At 37.0% G+C, this 23,547-nt stretch overlaps 1 protein-coding gene across 13 annotated transcripts in view; it reads right to left on the minus strand.

Moving 5' to 3' along the window:
• Window positions 1-23,547, minus strand: part of LOC128243701 (1-phosphatidylinositol 4,5-bisphosphate phosphodiesterase gamma-1-like) — a 117,371-nt gene that overhangs the window by 66,905 nt on the left and 26,919 nt on the right. For all 13 annotated transcript variants that reach the window (XM_052961616.1, XM_052961615.1, XM_052961613.1 and 10 more), the window contains exons 5-10: window positions 14,543-14,623; window positions 5,482-5,531; window positions 4,707-4,755; window positions 4,323-4,421; window positions 1,674-1,789; window positions 384-469 (exon numbers count right to left, since the gene is read on the minus strand). In XM_052961616.1, coding sequence (XP_052817576.1) covers window positions 384-469; window positions 1,674-1,789; window positions 4,323-4,421; window positions 4,707-4,755; window positions 5,482-5,531; window positions 14,543-14,623 — 481 coding nt within the window. The remainder of the gene's footprint in view (window positions 1-383; window positions 470-1,673; window positions 1,790-4,322; window positions 4,422-4,706; window positions 4,756-5,481; window positions 5,532-14,542; window positions 14,624-23,547) is intronic.

Here is a 23,547-nt window from a genome sequence, read left to right on the forward strand (position 1 = left end):
TTAGTTCAAAAATTGATGTTTTATGCATTTTTCTTAAACTGTTAGTAACGGTTTAAGCCATAAAACATTAATTTTCGAACGGAAATATGAAAATCTACAGTCTGATTTTTTGTCAGCAATCTTATATCATTGGTTTGCAAATCTTTACGCAAAAATTTGCTCTTTCCAAGATAAAAAATAAAAAAAAAGTTGTAAAAATGGTATATCTGTGAGAGTGCAGCTTTAACAATTAAGGTTTATCAATTATGTCCAATGTCTGCAAATCTATATGAATGTCGAATGAGATGACTTTAGTTTTGCTAAAACAATTTTCTTTAAGCTTGATAAAAACAAAACCAGCTGTGTTATTTCATTACAAGTTTGTAATTTTTTAAAATACTTACGTTCAAGGCACTTGCAGCCCATTTTCAGGCATCGGGCGTACGCTTCTACAGATGACTCGCTGGAAAACTGATCCCCTGTCAGGTACCTGTCAACAGAATAAATAAACTTCGGTGTTCACTTTAAGAGGCCAAAGCATGTAGACATGAAACGGAAAGCTATCCAGTAGTATAAAACCAGTAAGATCATTAGGAGAACATAAGTCTTATATGAAGATTTGATCCAGTAATATGAGAACAGTCAGTTCATTGTGAGTACATACATATTATGTGAAGATGCTATCCAGTAATGTGAGAACAGTCAGTTCACTGTGAGTACATACATATTATGTGAAGATGCTATCCAGTAATGTGAGAACAGTCAGTTCATTGTGAGTACATACATATTATGTGAAGATGCTATCCAGTAATGTGGGAGCGGTCAGTTCATTGTGAGTACATACGTATTATGTGAAGATGCTATCCAGTAATGTGGGAGCAGTCAGTTCACTGTGAGTACATATGTATTATGTGAAGATGCTATCCAGTAATGTGGGAGCGGTCAGTTCATTGTGAGTACATACGTACTCACAGTGAACATGTGAAGATGCTATCCAGTAATGTGGGAGCGGTCAGTTCATTGTGAGTACATACGTATTATGTGAAGATGCTAACAAGTAATGTGGGAGCGGTCAGTTCATTGTGAGTACATACGTATTATGTGAAGATGCTATCCAGTAATGTGGGAGCAGTCAGTTCACTGTGAGTACATATGTATTATGTGAAGATGCTATCCAGTAATGTGGGAGCGGTCAGTTCATTGTGAGTACATACGTATTATGTGAAGATGCTATCCAGTAATGTGGGAGCGGTCAGTTCATTATGAGTACATACGTATTATGTGAAGATGCTATCCAGTAATGTGGGAGCGGTCAGTTCATTGTGAATACATACATATTAAGTGAAGATGCTATCCAGTAATGTGAGAGCGGTCAGTTCATTGTAAGTACATATGTGTAATATGAAGATGCTATCCAGTAATGTGAGAGTGGTCAGTTCATTGTAAGTACATATGTGTAATATGAAGATGCTATCCAGTAATGTGAGAGCGGTCAGTTCATTGTGAGTACATACGTATTATGTGAAGATGCTATCCAGTAATGTGAGAGCGGTCAGTTCATTGTGAGTACATACATATTATGTGAAGATGCTATCCAGTAATGTGAGAGCGGTCAGTTCATTGTGAGTACATACATATTATGTGAAGATGCTATCCAGTAATGTGAGAGCGGTCAGTTCATTGTGAGTACATACGTATTATGTGAAGATGCTATCCAGTAATGTGAGAGCGGTCGATTCATGTCTTGTGTCACGCTATTATATTTGCTGTCCCAAATCGTGTTGTGTCCGGAAAACAAGTAGTCTACAAACTGAAACAGATAGTATATCATTAATGATTGTGAAAAGGTAAAATGGCACGTTCAAGAATATAGAGGCAGGTTTGTGAAAATATACTTTTCTAAAAGAGTGATGAATTCATTATTTATTCAAATTTTGCGCTCTGATTAGATTAGTGGGATGTCATTTAATCAACGCTATACAACATTACAAGACAGCTATTCTTTTATACAAACAAATTTTGTCTATTACACTTATTAATAAAAAGAGGTACTGCTAATGTTCAATCACTATGAAAATTTCTTTTAAAATGTAAATGTAAGTATTGATCACATTTTTTTCTTGAGTTTATGCTGTATGAATGCAGTATGGCAAGCAAGCAAATGACCAACAAGAGCTGTCACAGTATGTGACGAATGCCCCCAAATGTGACATTGACCTACGAACAAGGTCAGTACATGAAAAGTTGATCTTGCCTTTACGTGTCAAATACATATGGCAAGTTATTTTAAATTGCCTCTGAACATAAAAAAATACCACCCATACTTCACAACCTACACTGTTATGTCCTTATATTCAGAATTCCCTTGTGAATAAACACTTAGTGTATCTTTCACCTTAGAGGTAGGGACACGTATGTGGAACACATGTAGCAAGTGATTTTAAAATCTGTCCATACAAGGGAAAGTAACAGCCCTGACACGACAACCTAAACTCTATGTCCTTATATGCAGCACTCCATTGTGAATTAACACTAAGTGTGACCTTGACCTTTGAGGTAGGGACACGGGTCTTGCACGCGACACGTCGTCTTGGTATGTGGAACACATGTGTCAAGTTTTTTTAAAATCTGTCCATACAAGGGAAAGTTACAGCCCGGACACGACAACCTATACTCTATGTCCTTATATGCAGCACTCCATTGTGAATAAACACTATGTGTGACCTTGACCTTTGAGGCAGGGACACGGGTCTTGCACACGACACGTCGTCTTGGTATGTAGAACACATGTGGCAAGTTATTTTAAAATCTGTCCATACAAGGGAAAGTTACAGCCTGGACACGACAACCTATACTCTATGTCCTTATATGCAGCACTCCATTGTAAATAAACTCTAAGTGTGACCTTGACCTTTGAGGTAGGGACACGGGTTTTGCAAGCGACAAATCGTTTTGGTATGTGGAACACATGTAGCAAGTTATTTTAAAATCTGTCCATACAAGGGAAAGTTACAGCCCGGACACGACAACCTATACTCTATGTCCTTATATGCTGCACTCCATTGTAAATAAACACTAAGTGTGACCTTGACCTTTGAGGTAGGGACACGGGTCTTGCACGCGACACGTTGTCTTGGTATGTGGAACACATGTGGCAAGTTATTTTAAAATCCGTCTATACAAGAGAAAGTTACAGCCCGGACACGACAACCTATACTCTATGTCCTTATATGCAGCACTCCATTGTGAATAAACACTAAGTTTGATCTTGACCTTTGAGGTGGGGACACGGGTCTTGCACCCGACACGTCGTCTTGGTATGTGGAACACATGTGGCAAGTGATTTTAAAATCTGTCCATACAAGGGAAAGTTACAGCCCGGACAGGACAACCTGTACTCTATGTCCTTATATGCAGCACTCCATTGTGAATAAACACTAAGTGTGACCTTGACCTTTGAGGTAGGGACACGGGTCTTGCACGCGACACGTCGTCTTGGTATGTGGTACACATGTGGCAAGTTATTTTATAAAATCTGTCCATACAAGAGAAAGTTACAGCCCGGACATGACAACCTATACTCTATGTCCTTATATGCAGCACTCCATTGTGAATAAACACTAAGTGTGACCTTGACCTTTGAGGTAGGGACACGGGTCTTGCACACGACACGTCGTCTTGGTATGTGGAACACATGTGGCAAGTTATTTTAAAATCTGTCCATACAAGGGAAAGTTACAGCCCGGACAGGACAACCTGTACTCTATGTCCTTATATGCAGCACTCCATTGTGAATAAACACTAAGTGTGACCTTGACCTTTGAGGTAGGGACACGGGTCTTGCACGTGACACGTCGTCTTGGTATGTGGTACACATGTGGCAAGTTATTTTAAAATCTATCCATACAAGAGAAAGTTACAGCTCGGACACGACAACCTGTACTCTATGTCCTTATATGCAGCACTCCATTGTGAATAAACACTAAGTGTGACCTTGACCTTTGAGGTAGGGACACGAGTCTTACACGCCACAAGTCGTCTTGGTATGTGGAACATATGTGGCAAGTTATTTTAAAATCTGTCCATACAAGGGAAAGTTACAGAGCCGGCCGGACGGACGGACGGACGGACAGACGGACGGACGGTGCGATTTTAATATGCCCACCTTCGGGGGCATAAAAAGCACTAGGGGGCTTCATGGAATTTTCTCGTGTGCCGTGCTGCGTTCATACAGCATAAAATAGAAAAATACAATTAATCCTGAAGTATTTCGACCATCTTTCAATAAGATTCATTTCGACCATCTTTCAATATTAACAATATCATCTTTTGTTATTCTGTACCTCCTGTTCGGTGAAGAAGAGTTTATTATGGATTTCCCGTCCCGGGTCAGAGAGGAAGTTCTTCATCACTTCTTTCACCTCAGATTGGCCCAATGACTCCTGCACAGTAAAGAAACAACAAGCATAAGTATTGATGTGCCATTATGAATGTTACATATGAAAAGCTATGTTTAATGCGTTGTTTGCAAAAGAGTAATGTATATTTTGAACTTCTTTTAATGTGAATGGATGTGCATTTTTCACTGATAGACAGAAACAAAATGTTCTTAAGAAATACACAATTTGTCATTCTGAAATATAAATACATGCCATATTTTTGAAGGGCTTCCCAAAGAATTTTGATCAAAAAAGCAACAAGTATTTTAAGATTGTTTTCCAACTTACCCTCTGTTCTTGGGTAACAAACTGGTGCAGCTTTTCAACAGTGGCCACCCTGTGTGAACATAAAAAATACACCATGTAAATCTAGTATTATTGAGTAAATCAGCGGTGCAAACTCCAACAACTGCCATGCGTTCAGTAAACATGTATGTGGCCAAGTTCTGCTGGTAAGATCCGAGCTTGCAGTGTATGCCCTGCTTTGCAACATGGAAACAAAACAAAAAAAAATTGCTTAAGTTAAGCACTGTTAGCCTTAACTGAACACATGGCTGTCTTTTTCTTTTATATAAAAAAGGGCATTACCGTTATCAAAGGCCTTCCTGTAAATGTTTGACACATTTGGATCACAAAATCTTTTTCTTCCTTTTCATTTAAAAAAAAAATGTTTGTGGTATAAAAACACTGTCAGTAGGGTTCCCAGAAAAAAACCCTTATTTTTTAGGCCTTATATTTTTCACCATGTGTATTGTCATTATAAACAATGTACAAAAATTCGTCTGTTTTATCACAATATTTTTACAAAAGGTATTACAAATATAGTTTACAGAAAGGGGATCTTTATTTTTATTAATTTAGCTTAATAAAGGGGACAAATTTTATTTTACTTTATTTTCTGAGCCTAAATTCTTAAACACGTGCATCAGAAAACTTCAACAAATTGAGCAAAACCTTGAAAGCATTTTAACAGTGCACTCAGTGGGCCTTTGCTAATTTCAACCATTGATGCATTTACTAACTAATACTTGCTGCGTTACTGACTACATCCAATGTTACCTACCTGTCAGTATGCAATTTCCTCATAAACGGAACAAAGTATTCATCAATGACCTGTAATAATGATATAAAATAAATGATTAAGTCATTGAAAACAGTTTACAAAATCAGTTTTTTACAAAAGTTTATATACTTAAAGACAAATCTTGATCCCATTAAAGTTACGACTTCTTAAAACAAATATAATAGACCATCTGTAAATATAAGTAAATTTTTCTAGTAAAAGTGGTTAGAAAAAGCATAATTAATTCTTGGGTTGTATGTAATAAACAACTTAAATTTAACTTAATTATAAGAGTAGAATCTGAGTGTTTTGATTGGCCTATAAAATTAATTGGCCAATGAAATGAATGCAATCACTCAGGCATGACTAAGGATATGGATAAGAATTATACTGAATATGGAACTTATGGTAGTTGATGCATAACCAAGTAAATTTTGGATGCCAGCCTGGGGTGGTATTCAATATCAATCTTATCTTTGTCCTTAGACACGCCTCAGTGATTCCTTTCAGTTGGCCAGTTATTTTTACAGTCCAATCAAAACACTTGAATTCCAATCTTAAAATTAAGTGAAATCTTATGGAGCCCATTTCCATACAGATCTAAGTCATAAAATAACTTAAACTATTTTTTGTTATTTTTGCTATATATTTATGTTAACTGAACTTCAGCCAGTATTAGAAATAAAGATGATTTTTTTTTTTAAAAATGAATAGAATGTGATGATTTTACAAATAAAAAATATTGATATAATGTCTAAGATCCTTTAAGCAATTGGGCCCCTAGTCACCCTATATTAATTTATTATCATTTGAAAGGGTATTACGTGTAGAGAAATCATCTGAAAAAATATATACGCTTTTCTCTTATTTAAAAAACAACAACATGCTCTTGCTCTTTTGACCTCAAAATATTTATTAATTAGACAACTAAACACAGGCTTCAATGAATATAAAGAAAAAATATACAAACTGCAATTACTTTATCTGTAATGCATTTAAAGTTGTTTTTTCACATATACAAAATATCCATAAGCAAAGCCCTTTCAAAAGATGCAAAACTTTGGGTCACAGAACACAATTACAATTAAACATTTCCGATAATGGTCCGATAAAACGGCAAGCTTATTTGTAGGTCAAATACCTTAAAGCATTTGAACAATATACAAAGCCTATGGTACATGAATATTTCTGTCCTGTAAAAGATGACATTTCTAACAATAAATTTCAAACACATTTAAATCTATTTTTGATATGCAACAACAGGTAAAGCCCTAGAGTTATAATAATAAAAGACAGTTAATAACAGAAAAAAAGAAAAGTATTTATTTAGGTAATCTCATTCACATAGAAGACACATTCTATGTACTTTTATATGAAAGGGAAACAACTTCAAGAGCACTGCGGATTGAACATCAACGCTTGTCTATTATTGTTTTATTCAACAAGGGACATAATTCACTAATTATCCAAAACAGAGTTGTGGGCCTTGCTATACATGTGTGAACTATCTCTTGACAGCGTGTATACCAAGTTTCATTTAAATATATTGAAAAGAGTTTTGGCCATTAGATTTTGACCCTGCAGACACAAAGGCTAGGACTGTACCAGGTCCAAGACTGTTTTTAAAAAACAGTCAAGTTAAGAGACTGGGGCAAAGGAAAAAAAAGTTTCACATATATATAACTGTGGAGAATTACTGCAAATATCAAGTTGATTCAGTATGGACATAAACAGAGGTTCAAACAGCTGATAATTGTCAATCCTGAAAAAAATAGCTGGGGGGAGGGGGGGTTGAGGAGGAGAGAGTCATGCCCAAAGCAGGGTAAATAAAAAAAGGGCTTAGACCCCTTTTGAAACTGTTTCCATATAAGTCATTTATATTCATTTCAAGGTACTTGCTATTTATGTTGATACGAAAGTCCTCGCAAAAAACAATCTGAGCACTTGAGATCAACTGATTTCTTAACATGAATTTTAGAACCCCTGCATACCCTTATATTGCTCCATGCAATAGACTGGGTTAGATTTTGTACATTTTTGAAGGATAAGGAAATAGACAAAACCATTGTGTCACATGGAAAGATATTATATTACACATTTGTTTTTCAAATAGACTTTTTATATGAGATGGAGGAAGAAAATGTGAAAATCTACATCAACGGGGCTTGAATATTTTTCATTTAATAAACAGAGCAACCCAGGTGAGACCGACCCAATTTATTTGCTACTATGACAAACAGCCTTAACCTTGAACCATGAATCTCAATGTAGGTTAAACTCTTGATAAACTATTTAAAGCACTGAATATAAAAGCGCACAAAAAACACCATGTCCACTTAGCCGATCCCCCATCCACGTTCCCCGCCATCATTATAAAGCATTTAAATTTCGGATCTGAGGGAGGGGTGAATGTCACAAGGTTGTGCCCCTCATGTCAAATCCTGGATCCCCCCCCATACCATCCACCAATAATACAATTCTGATGAAAAACTATTAATAACAAATTTCACGTGAAGGGAAATCCTGTTTTACGAAACAATTAATTTTAATCAAAAACATCTCAATGATATTATGCATAGCTAACACTAACTTTTGAATCCACATGGCCGATGACAACATTTGGTTGTCCATGAAAATTCAACAACTGTTAGTGTCAATCTTTGCATAATATGGGCAAATCTCCAGATTCAAGAAGCTAGCTGTATTATAAATAAGATGGGGGTGAAACCTTTTTAAAGCAAACTAGCTGGTGTGATTATATAATATATAACTCCAGGTAAAGTGAACATATACATTACCGACTGCAAAATACACACATGAAATCAACAATTAATGAATTAAAGATGTAACAAATAATACATAATACAGTTTTCAAAATGAGACATTTTTGTGAGATTAGGGCTCCCTCATTGGCTTGATCCTTCGTAACCACTTAAATTTAACATAATTCATACTTTTCATAACTTGTAACACTAGGACTCACAATTTATCGTTCTATTACATTTTTCGTCTATCTCTAAATTTAGTTCAAAATGAAATACTTTTAATAACTTTGGCAACAATTCTATTCACATCAGATAACTTTCAATAAAATAAAAAATTTTTTAAATAATTGATGTACTTTTCAGACATAAACGCCTACACGTTCCTGGAAAGCACTTTTGTTCTCATCTTTTATTACTTTGTTTTAGAACCTTAAACCATAATTGGTAGAAATAAAACACTTCACAAGAAACCATACACCGTTTCTAGAAGTTCTTGATGATATTTGAACATGATAAAAACATATAGCATAAAACTGGTGAAACATTTAATTTTAACAAAGCTGCTCTTAAATCTTTAGGACGAAATAAAATTTCATTAAAGCGACGCTCACAGATTGACTGTTTTTTTGTCTTGGATTGAGCCAAATTTTGCGTAAATGTCTGCAAACCGGTGATATAAGACTGCTGATAAAAGATCAGATCACAGTTTTTAAAATTTACATTCAAAAATTGATGTTTTATGGCTAAAAGCGTTACTAACGCTTTAAGGAAAATTAAAATTTCGGCAGTTTTCCAAACAATTGAGATCTGTTATACTCTTCTTTGAGTTATCTTATATTACTGATTTGAAGGTATTGATGCTAAAATCAATTGATTCCGAGACAAAAATTAAAAAAAATGTCAAAACTGTCAATCTGTGAGAGTGCAGCTTTAAAAGTTATATTTTTTGCCTTGTGAAGATCAGTATCAATTAACACTATTACAGAAACAAGAGTGCCATTTAGCAAATCTTTTCTTGTTTTGTTCTTTGCCAGAGATGTGGCCTTTTATCTCTGGCAACAAGTGTACCAAGTTTTATATGTATATATTTTACAGTTTATTAGTCATGGCTGAGGTTCAAGTTTTTGAATGTTGACACAGACTCTAACAACAACAACAAGGCTATGACAATTGTCAAGTATTTCACTTCCAAAAACAGACCATCTAAATATGGCGTTAATTATTGTGTAATTTTTAGGCATTTAAAAGAACATTCTGCATTAACAAATCCAAGGCAATTTAAACAAGAGATGTTTGTCAAACATTATGCCCCCCCCTGAGCGCCATGTTGTCAGGATTATATGGACAATTGAATGAAATATGCATGGACCGAAATGACAGCTGATTTGTTGCCATTAAGGCAGTTTTCAGATTATGACCATTAAAGTGTGAGGATAGAGTGTGTTATGACCATGACCTTTGACTCTACGAACTCAAAATCCAGAGTCATCAGCTGGTCACCAGAAACCTAAATGTCAAGTTTGAGGGCCATGGGTGCAGGCATTGTCAAGTTATCACACAGACAAGTTTTTTTCGTTCAAGGTCACTGTGACCTTGACCCAATGACCCCTTAAATCATAAGGGGTCATCTACAAGTCAGATGCAACTCCAAGTCAAGTTTGAAGGCCATGGGTTCAGGCATTGTTGAGTTATCACTCTGACAACCTTTTACCATTCAAGATCACTGTGACCTTGACCTTTGGCTCTATGAATCCTAAAATCAATAAGGGTGATCTACTGGTCAGGCTTAACATCCATGTCAAGTTTTATGATCATAGGTTCAGGCATTGTTGAGATATCAGTGGGAGAAGATTTGTTAACTTTTTTTGTGTTAAAGGTTACTGTGACATTGACCTTGGCCTGATGACCCCCAAAGTCGATAGTGGTCATCTACTGGGCAGGCCCAACCTTCATGTCAAGTTTGATGACCATATGTCCAGGAATTGTCGAGGTCTTTTTCAAGGTCACTGTGATCTTGACCTTTGACCCCTAAAATCAATAGGGGTCATCTACTGGTCAGGCCCAACCTCAATGTCAAGTTTGAGGGTCATGGGTGCAGGCATTGTTGAGTTATCACTCGGACAACCTTTTATCATTCAAGGTCACTGTGACCTTGACCTTTGGCCCAATGACCCCTAAAATCAATAGGGACCATCTTCTGGCCAGGCCCAACCTCCAAGTCAAGTTTGAGGGCCATGGGTGCAGGCATTGTCGAGTTATCACTTGGACAACCTTTTACCATTCCAGGTCACTGTGAACTTGACCTTTGGCCAGATGACCCCCAAAAACCATAGGGGTCATCTCCTGGTCAGGCCAATTCCCCAAGTCAAGTTTGAGGGCCATGGGTGCAGGCATTGTTGAGTTATCACTCGGACAACCTTTTACCATTCAAGGTGACTGTGACCTTGACCTTTGGCCAGATGACCCCCAAAAAGAAAAGGGGTCATGTACTGGTCAGGCCCAATTCCAAGTCAAGTTTGAGGGCCATGGGTGCAGGCATTGTCAAGTTATCACAAGGTAAACCTTTAACCATTCAAGGTGACTGTGACCTTGACCTTTGGCCCGATGACCCCCAAAAACAATAGGGGTTTTCTACTGGTCAGGCCCAACCTCCAATTCAACAAGAGATGTTTGTCAAACATTATGCCCCCCCTGAGCGCCATGTTGTCAGGATTATATGAACAATTGAATGAAATATGCATGGACCGAAATGACAGCTGATTTGTCGCTAACATTGTATGCCGTTAAGGCAGTTTTAAGATTATGACCATTCAAAGTTTGTGGATAGAGTGTGTTATGACCATGACCTTTGACTCTATGACCTCAAAATCCATAGTAGTCATCAGCTGGTCACCAGAAATCTAAATGTTAAGTTTGAGGGCCATGGGTGCAGGCATTGACAAGTTATCACACAGACAAGCATTTTTCGTTCAAGGTCACTGTAACCTTGACCTTTGATCCACTGACCCCTTAAATCATAAGGGGTCATCTACAGGTCAGACACAAATCCAAGTCAAGTTTGAGGGCCATGGGTGCAGGCATTGTCCAATTATCACTTGAAACATTTTCGCATTCAAGGTCACTGTGAACCTGACCATTGACCCAATGACTCCGAAAATCAATAAGGGTCATCTCCTGGTCAGGCCCAACTTACATGTCAAGTTTGATGATCATAGATTCAGACATTGTTGAGATATCACTGGGAGAAGATTTGTTAACTTTTTTGCGTTAAAGGTTACTGTGACCTTGACCTTGGCCTGATAACCCCTAAGGTCAAGAGGGGTAATCTACTGGTCAGGCCCAACATTCATGTCAAGTTTGATGACCATAGGTCCAGGAATTATCGAGTTTGCTTTCAAGGTCACTGTGACCTTGACCTCTGACCCATTAAATCAATAGGGGTCATCTACTGGTCAGGCCCAACCTCCAAGTCAAGTTTGAGGGCCATGGGCGCAGGCATTGTTGAGTTATCACTCGGGCAACCTTTTATCGTTCAAAGTCACTGTTACCTTGACCTTTGGCCCAATGACCCCTAAAATCAATAGGGGCCATCTACTGGTCAGGCCCAACCTCCAATTCAAGTTTGATGGCCGTGGGTGCAGGCATTGTCGAGTTATCACTCAGACAACCTTTTACCATTCAAGGTCACTGTGACCTTGACCTTTGGCCCGATGACCCTTTAAAAACAATAGGGGTCATCTACTGGTCAGGTCCAACCTCCAAGTCAAGTTTGAGGGCCATAGGTGCAGGCATTGTCAAGTAATGACACGGACAACCTTTTACCATTCAAGGTCACTGTGGCCTTGACATTTGGCCCGATGACCCCCAAAAACAATAGTGGTCATCTTCTGGTCAGGCCCAACCTCCAAGTCAAGTTTGAGGGCCATGGGTGTAGGCATTGTCAAGTTATCACATGGACAACCTTTTACCATTCAAGGTCACTGTGACCTTGACCTTTGGTCCGATGACCCCCAAAAACAATAGGGTTCATCTACTGGTCAGGCCCAACCTCCAAGTCAATTATGAGGGCCATGAGTGCAGGCATTGTTGAGTTATCAGTCGGACAACCTTTTACCATTCAATGTCACTATGACCTTGATTTTTGACCCGATGAGCCCCAAAAACAATAGGGGTCAGCTACTGGTCAGGCCCAACCTCCAAGTCAAGAATGAGGGCCAAGGGTGCAGGCATTGTCGAGTTATCACTCGGACATCCTTTTACCATTCAAGGTCACTGTGACCTTGACCTTTGGCCCGATGACCCCAAAAAACAATAGGGGTCATCTAATGGTCAGGCCCAACTTCCATATCAAGTTTGATGACCATAGGTCTAGGCATTGTTGAGTTATCACTCGGACAAGCTTTAAAATTATTTTACCATTAAAGGTCACTGTGACCTTGACCTTTGACCCGATGAGCCCTAAAATCAATAGGGGTCATCTACTGGTCAGGCCCAACCTTCATGTCAAGTTTGATGACCATACGTCCAGGTATTGTTGAGTTATCACTCGGACAAGCTTTGGTCTACTGACGGACCGACCGACCGACCGACCGACCGACCGACCGACATACCTGTGCAAAGCAATATACCCCTCTTCTTCGAAGGGGGCATAATTATGAGGGCCATGGGTGCAGGCATTGTCGAATTACCATTCAGACAACCTTTTACCATTCAAGGTCACTGTGAACTTGACCTTTGACCCGATGAGCCCCAAAAACTATACAGGTCAGCTACTGGTCAGGCCCAACCTCCAAGTCAAGTTTGAGGGCCATGGGTGCAGGCATTGTCAAGTTATCACTTGGACGACCTTTTACCATTCAAGGTCACTGTGACCTTGACCTTTGGCCTGATGACCCCCCAAAACAATAGGGGTCATTTACTGGTCAGGCCCAACCTCCATGTCAAGTTTGAGGGCCATTGGTGCAGGCATTGTTGAGTTATCACTCGGAAAAGCTTTAAAATTATTTTACCATTAAAGGTCACTGTGACCTTGACCTTTGACCCGATGACCCCCAAAATCAATAGGGGTCATCTACTGGTCAGGCCCAACCTTCATGTCAAGTTTGATGACCATACGTCCAGGAATTGTTGAGTTATCACTCGGACAAGTTTTGGTCTACCGACGGACAGACCGACCGACCGACATACCGACATGCCTGTGCAAAGCAATATACCCCTCTTCTTCGAAGGGGGGCATCATTAATTTCCTTCTACTGGGAATAGTTTAAATTGAATAAATCGGACAGGTTTTCTTTCCAAAAGATAATATTTTATTAATGTCACAAATTGTTTTCAGCACATAAATTGTATAAATGTCACATTTGTGATAATAGGCTTTGATTAAAATAATAACAATGAAGGACATCTAAAATAGAAAAATAGAGCCAGTCCTTTTAATTGAAGGCCAGCCAGACCCCATGCATGTGACATTGGTTTCATTATGCACCAGTCAATTGTAACCACGGACCCCCAGGTCCGGGGGTATACCGGGGATAGCCTGGGAAATGTGCCGTGTTTTTACCTTCCATGTGGCCCCGCAGTGCCAGGTGAATGCGGTGGTTTTGTCTTCGTGCCAAAAATAGCGGGGAATGGGCCTGACCTAGAGTCCCTGGAGAGCAGGGGCATTTAGCTGGGATTTTACTAGCAGTTCGTCCCCGTACGGCGGGAATTTTACCCGGGCTTGGCAGGGCAGAAGGTCAAAGTCCCAGCTATTCCCCGGACCTATGGGGCCGTGGTTACAATTGACTGGTGCATTACACCACTGTAAATAATCCATCTCAATGGAGGCTACTCTGTTAACACCTTTCATTGATTACAACATATTGTGATGTAAGTGCACTACTTAATAAAAGTATTATCAAAATATGTATTTTTACAGCATTTTGTCGTAAGCTGTATATTATTATAAGTTTTAAACACTAGGTTTTTCTATAAATACTGGGCCTTAAAACAAAATAAGTGTTTCCACTAAAATGGAAATGAAACAGCCACACATGAACTAAATAGTACACTTAATGCGTTAATGTTTTTAAAACAATGGCCAATTTTATTATTTTCATTTTAATGTTATATTTTATGCCATATAGTGCAAATTATGAGTAAACCAGATTTTAAATATTTAAGGTAATTAGTAAAAGTGTAATTTTTCTTTGAAGGTTTCAAAGTTTGCGGCAAAAAAATGGACAGTCAAATTTAGTGGAAACACATGTATTTTATTTTTGGCCTTATATTATAAATTCGTTAAACTATATACTCACAGTGGGAACATGGACGAGGAAATGATAAAGCTGGGTAAACTCCTCCTGGACTATGGCTCCCTTCTTCTCCTTATCTACGCTCTGAAAAAAGAAAGCAAGAACAGGAGGAGTATACATCTATGAAACTAAAGTAATCATTTCTTGAAACTACTAAGTTATCTTTCTTCTGATCTAAAGTTATCTTTCTTTTGATCTAAAGTTTTCTTTCTTTTGATTAAAAGTTATCTTTCTTTTGATCTAAAGTTATCCTTCTTTTGATCTAAAGTTATCTTTCTTTTGATCTTAAGTTATCTTTCTTTTGAGTAAAAGTTATCTAAGTCTTTTGATTAAAAGTCATCTTTCTTTTGATCTAAATTTATCTTTCTTTTGATCTCAAGTAATCTTTCTTTTTATTAAAAGTTATCTTTCTTTTGATTAAAAGTAATCGTTCTTTTTATCTAAAGTTATCTTTCTTTTGATTAAAAGTTATCCTTCTTTTGATTAAAAGTTATCTTCATTTTGATCTAAAGTTATCTTTCTTTTGATTAAAAGTTATCTTCATTTTGATCTAAAGTTATCTTTCTTTTGATCAAAAATTATCTTTCTTATGATTAAAAGTTATCTTTATTTTGATCTAAAGTTATCTTTCTTATGATTAAAAGTTATCTTTATTTTGATCTAAAGTTATCTTTCTTTTGATCTAAAGTTTGATCAAAGTTATCTTTATTTTGATCTAAAGTTATCTTTCTTATGATTAAAAGTTATCTTTCTTTTGATCTAAAGTTATCTTTCTTTTGATTAAAAATTATCTTTCTTTTGATTAAAAGTTATCCTTCTTTTGATCTAAAGTTATCTTTCTTTTGATCTAAAGTTATCTTTCTTTTGATTAAAAGTTATCTTTCTTTTGATCTAAAGTTATCTTTCTTTTGATTAAAAATTATCTTTATTTTGATTTGAAGTTATCTTTATTATAATCTAAAGTTTGATCAAAGTTATCTTTCTTTTGATCTAAAGTTATCTTTCTTTTGAATAAAAGTTATCGTTTTTTTTATTAAAAGTTATCTTTCTTCTGATTGAAAGTTACCTTTCTTTTGATCTTAAGTTATCTTTCTTTTGATCTTGAGTTATATTTTGTTTGATCTAAAGTTGATCAAAAGTTACCTTTCTTTTCATCTGGAGTTATCTTTCTTTTTATCTAAAGTTATCTTTCTTTTGATCTTAAGTTATATTTTGTTTGATCTTAAGTTGATCAAAAGTTATCTTTCTTCTGATCTGGAGTTATCTTTCTTTTGATCTAAAGTAAGCTTCCTTTTGATCTAGAGTTATCTTTCCTTGGAACAAAATTTACCTTTCTTTATTCTAAAATTATCTATCTCTGGATCTTTTCTTAGGATCTAAAGTTAACTTTCTTTGAATCCAATTTATATCTTCTTTGAATCTTAGGTAGCCTTCCTTTGGAAAATAGTAACCTTTCTTTGAAACTTAAATTATCTTTCTTTTGAAGTAAAATTATCTTTCTTTAGATCTAAATTCAATTTTCTCTGCGTCTTAAGTTAGCTTTCTTTGGAACTAAACTTATCTTTCTTTGGAACTTAAATTAAAATGATCTTTCTTTGGAACACTTGGTCTAAAGTTAGTTTTCTTTGGAAGAAAATGTATCTTTTTTTTAATCTAAAGTTAGTTTTCTTTGGATCTAAAGTTAGTTTTCTTTGAAACTAATTTTAGAACAAAAGTCGCCTTCCATTGATAAAACTTACCATTCATTTAAACTAAATGTTATCTTTCTTTGGATCTATAATTACATTTCTTTGGATGTTAAATAAATTTATGGGGGGGGGGGGGGGGGGGGGGGGGGGGGGGGGGGTAATCTAAAGTTATCTTTTATTGAAACTAAATTAATCTCTTTGGCACTAAAGTTACCTTACTTTGGAACTATTTCTGTGGAACTTCATTCGCCTTTCTTTTGAAACTAAAGTTATCTTTCTTTGGAACTTAAGTACCGTATTATATCATGCATAGGACGCACTTTTTACCCCCAATTATCGTCTTAAAAATTGCCTGCGTCCTTTCTATGCTATTAGAATTTCATCTGTTTTTTTCCAAGTCCATTTCAGGTCGAAAATATCGGACCGGGGAAGAACGCGGTAATAGTAAGTATCTGTACTGCGTCACCGAAGTGAACAACTGACATAGGTTAAATCATGCAAGTTAACACACACAGAAATATATTGAAAGTTTACATTAAAATGATTTATTGAAAAAAAATTGAAAACAAACACGAGTGTTTACTTTTTTACAAAAGGGACGCTACTCACAAAAACTCGATGTGAGTCAGCACTTTAACTTGATTGAGTTATAACGGCAACGGAAAATCGGGAAAGGAGGTATTTATCAATTAATCGTTGTTCATGATTTTAATGTTTCGATATTTTACAAAACATTTTGTTGTATGTTACTGTTTTAAAAAAATATTAAAGGAATGTGCATAACGCAAAGTAGCATTATTGTCACTATCAAATCTTTTCAAATGTGCGAAGGTGTGAAAAACACCCGCAGTCTGTCATCAGAAAAACATCAATAGAACGAACTATTGCGATGGTAATACCGTATTGTTGTTTGTTCGCACTTTACCCGAGGTGCCTTCTGCTGGCAAGGCTAATTACCGACACGCAATAATTATGCTGACATGCTTTAATCCGCGCAGCGACAAGCCTTATCAAAACAATCATTAGTTTTGACAATACACAGTTTTGCAACGGTTGCAACGGTTGACTGTCATTCAGAGGGCATGTCCGGAGATGCAACGGTTGACTGTCAGTCAGAACTAGTCTATTACAGCTTTGTATAAGTCTTATATTATGCGTGAATGTTCTCAAAATGACAAGACATATATCATTGTTGTGTACGTTTAATTACCGAAATACGACGATTATTATCGAAATACACTAGACACTTACCAAAATATGCCTTTTATACAATTTTTGTTTGTTTTTTTTTACTTCAATATATGTTATAAATACTTAACCAACCTCAATTTTTCGGCTCCGATTTTGACATTTTTCCGCTGCGTCCTATATTATATATTAAGGGGTTTTACCCGTTTTCTCATCGATTTTTTTGCCTGCGTCCTATCTATGCTAGCGTCCTATACATGATATAATACGGTAACCTTTCTTTGGAACTGACATTATCTCTCTTTGTAGATTCAATTATCTTTAAGTTATCTTCACTTGGGAACTTAATCTATCTTCACTTGGGAACTCAAGTTATCTTAATTTGGAATTTAATTCATCTTTCTTTCAACAAGATTTATCCTTCTTTGCAACAATAATTCTTCTTTTAAAGAAGAGACAATCCTCCTTTCCAACAAGAAATATCTGTATGTCTAGTTGAAATTTTATTAAATTATCTTTTGGTTGCAAATTGAAAGACTAAATTATCATAACTTGATTCTTAAAGGGACTGTACACCAGATTGGCACCAAAAAAAGTTTTTTTCTGTAACGAATCTCAGGACAATTATTTAATAAAATGTTTTACTCTTTTATATCATAATTGTAAAAAAAAAAAATGTAAAAAACAAGAGCTGTCACAGTATGTGACGAATGCCCCCGAATGTGACATTGACCTACGAACAAGGTCAGTACATGAAAAGTTGATCTTGCCTTTACGTGTCAAATACATATGGCAAGTTATTTTAAATTGCCTCTGAACATAAAAAATACCACCCATACTTGACAACCTACACTGTTATGTCCTTATATTCAGAATTCCCTTGTGAATAAACACTTAGTGTATCTTTCACCTTAGAGGTAGGGACATGGGTCTTGCACACGACACGTCGTCTTCGTATGTGGAAGACATGTAGCAAGTGATTTTAAAATCTGTCCATACAAGGGAAAGTAACAGCCCTGACACAACAACCTATACTCTATGTCCTTATATGCAGCACTCCATTGTGAATAAACACTGAGTGTGACCTTGACCTTTGAGGCAGGGACACGGGTCTTGCACGGGACACATTGTCTTGGTATGTGGAACACATGTGGCAAGTTATTTTAAAATCTGTCCATACAAGAGAAAGTTACAGCCCGGACACGACAACTTATACTCTATGTCCTTATATGCAGCACTCCATTGTGAATAACCACTAAGTGTGACCTTGACCATTGAGGTAGGGACACGGGTCTTGCACGCGACACGTCCTCTTGGTATGTGGAACACATGTGGCAAGTTATTTTAAAATCTGTCCATACAAGGGAAAGTTAAAGCTCGGACACGACAACCTATACTCTATGTCCTTATATGCAGCACTCCATTGTGAATAAACACTATTTGTGACCTTGACCTTTGAGGCAGGGACACGGGTCTTGCACGCGACACGTCGTCTTGGTATGTGGAACACATGTGGCAAGTTATTTTAAAATCTGTCCATACAAGAGAAAGTTACAGCCCGGACACGACAACCTATACTCTATGTCCTTATATGCAGCACTCCATTGTGAATAACCACTAAGTGTGACCTTGACCTTTGAGGTAGGGACATGGGTCTTGCACGCGTCACGTCGTCTTGGTATGTGGAACACATGTAGCAAGTTATTTTAAAATCTGTCCATACAAGGGAAAGTTACAGCCTGGACACGACAACCTATACTCTATGTCCTTATATGCAGCACTCCATTGTGAATAAACACTAAGTGTGACCTTGACCTTTGAGGTAGGGACACGGGTCTTGCACGCAACACGTCGTCTTGGTATGTGGTACACATGTGGCAAGTTATTTTAAAATCTGTCCATACAAGAGAAAGTTACAGCCCGGACACGACAACTTATACTCTATGTCCTTATATGCAGCACTCCATTGTGAATAAATACTAAGTGTGACACGGGTCTTGCACGCAACACGTCGTCTTGGTATGTGGTACACATGTGGCAAGTTATTTTAAAATCTGTCTATACAAGAGAAAGTTACAGCCCGGACACGACAACCTATACTCTTTGTCCTTATATGCAGCACTCCATTGTGAATAAACACTAAGTGTGACCTTGACCTTTGAGGTAGGGACACGGGTCTTGCACGCGACACGTCGTCTTGGTATGTGGAACACATGTGGCAAGTTATTTTAAAATCTGTCCATACAAGGGAAAGTTACAGCCTGGACACGACAACCTATACTCTATGTCCTTATATGCAGCACTCCATTGTGAATAAACACTAATTATGACCTTGACCTTTGAGGTAGGGACACGGGTCTTGCACGCAACACGTCGTCTTGGTATGTGGTACACATGTGGCAAGTTATTTTAAAATCTGTCCATACAAGAGAAAGTTACAGCCCGGACACGACAACCTATACTCTATGTCCTTATATGCAGCACTCCATTGTGAATAAACACTAATTGTGACCTTGACCTTTGAGGTAGGGACACGAGTCTTGCACGCCACACGTCGTCTTGGTATGTGGAACACATGTGGCAAGTTATTTTAAAATCTGGCCATACAAGGGAAAGTTACAGAGCCGGACGGACGGACGGGGGCAGAAAAAATCGAGTCGGAGACCGGGTTCGAACCGGTGTTGCCAAAATTGCAGTCCAGTGTTGAATCCACTGTGCTACAAAGGCTTACACTAAACGGTTGGAATATTTAACCTATAAACCTAACTTGGTAATATCACGTGATAACAATACTTAAGCCAATCACGCATAAGGAATTAATTCTACTAGGTAGACATACCTAGTAATCTTTTTTAATGGAAAAATAGGAAAAAACAGCGAATTGTAAACTATGTGGTACTTCAGTTAGTAAGTTTCAATGCATTGTACACATCGATACCAAGTTCATGTCAGTTTTCGACAATTTTCTCTTCTTTTTTTTTTCGCTTTTTTTTCACCAGCCCCTTTAAAAGAACAAATAAATAGAATGATTATGTTCACATAAAAACCATAAATAAATACTTATTAAAATTCAAAACTTTCTTAAAAGCTTTCAAATACCGGAAAATAATGTTCCCTGGCAACAAAGACATGTTTCTTGAAATGTGACAGACACAAATTTTGTTTGTGCAAAAATAAAATACCGTATGTGCTGTAAATAACACATGTTTCATATGTGACCATTTTAAGAGCCGCATGCCACTAGATTTAGTCATAAAATATCTTTAGTAATTTCATAACTTCTGTCACTTAGACTTAAATTTGTATAGAGAGATACTTAAATATGAAAAATGACATAGGTCAGGAAATAACTTTAGATGTTTTATGAATTCTAGACCAGGCATTCTTCACAAGATTAAGGGCCAAAAAGATCTTTGGCAATTACTGAGTTATTGATGCAACAGTTCAATCTATCTGAGAGCAACAATGATTCCATTTCCAAACATATGTGTTGTGTATCTTGGGTAGAACCCAAATGTATCTGAAGGGATTTATGGACTGTCGTATCTAATCATAGGAAAAAAACAACATAATCTCAATCTCTTACTTTTTCTTTCTATTTCTTATTGCATTATTTGAAAATTCCTTGGGGAAAAAATCCCTACTCTTTTAGTTGACTCAACGTCATTTTAAGCAATAAGAGAGCCCTTGCCCTACTTCCCAAACGTGTTGAAAAAAAGGAATAAGTACATGTGTGTGTATTAGGACATGTACGGTAGATAATTATTGCTTTAAATAAGGGCTTTTTTTTTCTTTCACAAAATTTAATGTGTTTTTTTGATTAATCTACACATCAAAAGTCTCATCAATTTTGAAAAAAGGAGAGCTTATTTCCTGAACATTTTTATCAAGTTTAAGTAATCGTACGTGCGTTACAACATTCCTTCACTCTCCATGCAATTCCTGTTACTAGATAAACTCGAATTACATTTCTGAGAATGACAACTACTTTAGAACCACTGCAAAAACAATGTAATGCATTTTGATATAAATAGCAAATAGCTTTTACTGTTAATTGCAAACAAGAGATGTTTGTCAAACATTATGCCCCCTGAGCGCCAAGTTGCCAGAAATATTTGGACAATTGAATGAAATATGCATGGACTGAAATGACAGCTGATTTGTCATTGGATGCATATGAGGCAGGTCATTTACTGGTCATACCTAATCTTCATGTCAAGTTTGATGACCATAGGTCCGGGAATTGTTGAGTTATCACTCGGACAAGCTTTGGTCTTCCAACAGACCGACCGACATGTGCAAAGCAATTATATAACCCCTCTGCTTCGAAGGGGGGCATAATTAAACTAGATGTTCACTGAAAACTGATACTTCAACTCATGCATTTAGTGACATATAAATTTCTACTGTCTACTATATAAGAAAATAAAAAATATGGACAATCAGAAAACCTTTTTTCAGCTTACAGTCACACTGACCTTGACCTTTGACCCACTGACCTCAAAATCAATAGGGTTCATCTGCTGGTCATGACCAATAAGCCTACCTAGTATGAGGTCTCTGGGTCAAAGCGTTCTCAAGTTATTGATCGGAAACCGTTTTTCATGTTAAGGTCACACTGACCTTGACCTTTGACCCACTGACCTCAAAATCAATAGGGTTCATCTGCTGGTCATGACCAATACACCTACCAAGTATGAGGTTCCTGGGTCAAAGCGTTCTCAAGTTATTGATCGGAAACCGTTTTTCATGTAAAGGTCACACTGACCTTGACCTTTGACCCACTGACCTCAAAATCAATAGGGTTCATCTGCTGGTCATGACCAATAAGCCTACCTAGTATGAGGTCCCTGGGTCAAAGCGTTCTCAAGTTATTGATCGGAAACCGTTTTTCATGTTAAGGTCACACTGACCTTGACCTTTGACCCACTGACCTCAAAATCAATAGGGTTCATCTGCTGGTCATGACCAATACACCTACCAAGTATGAGGTTCCTGGGTCAAAGCGTTCTCAAGTTATTGATCGGAAACCGTTTTTCATGTAAAGGTCACACTGACCTTGACCTTTGACCCACTGACCTCAAAATCAATAGGGTTCATCTGCTGGTGATGACCAATACACATACCAAGTATGAGGTCCCTCGGTCAAAGCGTTCTCAAGTTATTGATCGGAAACCATTTGGTATTCCGACCGACCGACAGACAGACCGACCGACCGACCGACCGACCGACCGACCGACCGACCGACCGACCGACATGTGCAAAACAATATACCCCACTTTTTTCAAAAGGGGGCATAAATATCAAACTAACAATGGTTGTTTTTTTACAGCAATTTCTAAGAGCATGCCATTCACTAATATCACAAGAGAGCCTTAGAAAAAACAACTATTCTAGTTGCTTCTCAATTCTACAGATTTTATGCTATTGTTTGCATGGTTCTTTATCATACAGTGATTTATTTTTGGAATTATTTTCACCGGCTGTGCCTTGCAAATTGGGAAAAAAAGTTGACTTTGGAAAAATTAAAAACAGGGCAGGCCAATTTTTTAAAACCTATTATAATTGCCCATTTACATTTTTATGCATACATTATTATGAGAAAGAGTTAGTCATGTCAAGATTTTGTTTATTTTTTTAAGAAATTCATTGTTTTTTTTAATTATTAATGTAATCTGCATTCATCAAATTAGGAAAAAATTATAATTTTTGGGGAAAAATGGACATTTTTTTGCAAGGGTTAACAGCCTTAAGAAGGCAGTAAATTGCACCAAAAAAAAACAACATGTCATATTTGAATTCACTATAATAAATTATTTTCCTTCCTTATTTATCATGCAGTTTCAATGCTCTGAATTGATGAATTATGTATTTAACTATCTGAAAAAAATACTGGTTTTAATAACTAACTAATAACATCCAATTTTATGGTTTGGGTCTAGAGTCCTAGATCGTGTACATCAACAAAGCTGGACAAAGTAATCCCGTTATGACTGAAATGCTTTGCAGGACACAAAATGAGGATGTCTAGTTTTGTTTTTTACGCAGACATCGCAAAAGTTCAGTTAAAGTGTCGGCCATTCGGTCCGACAGCCTCTGATGTTGTCGGTCTGAAAATTTGCTGGTCAGAAA

The sequence above is a fragment of the Mya arenaria genome, chromosome 8, assembly GCF_026914265.1.
Source record: "Mya arenaria isolate MELC-2E11 chromosome 8, ASM2691426v1".
In the NCBI taxonomy this organism is placed as follows: Eukaryota; Metazoa; Mollusca; class Bivalvia; order Myida; family Myidae; genus Mya; species Mya arenaria.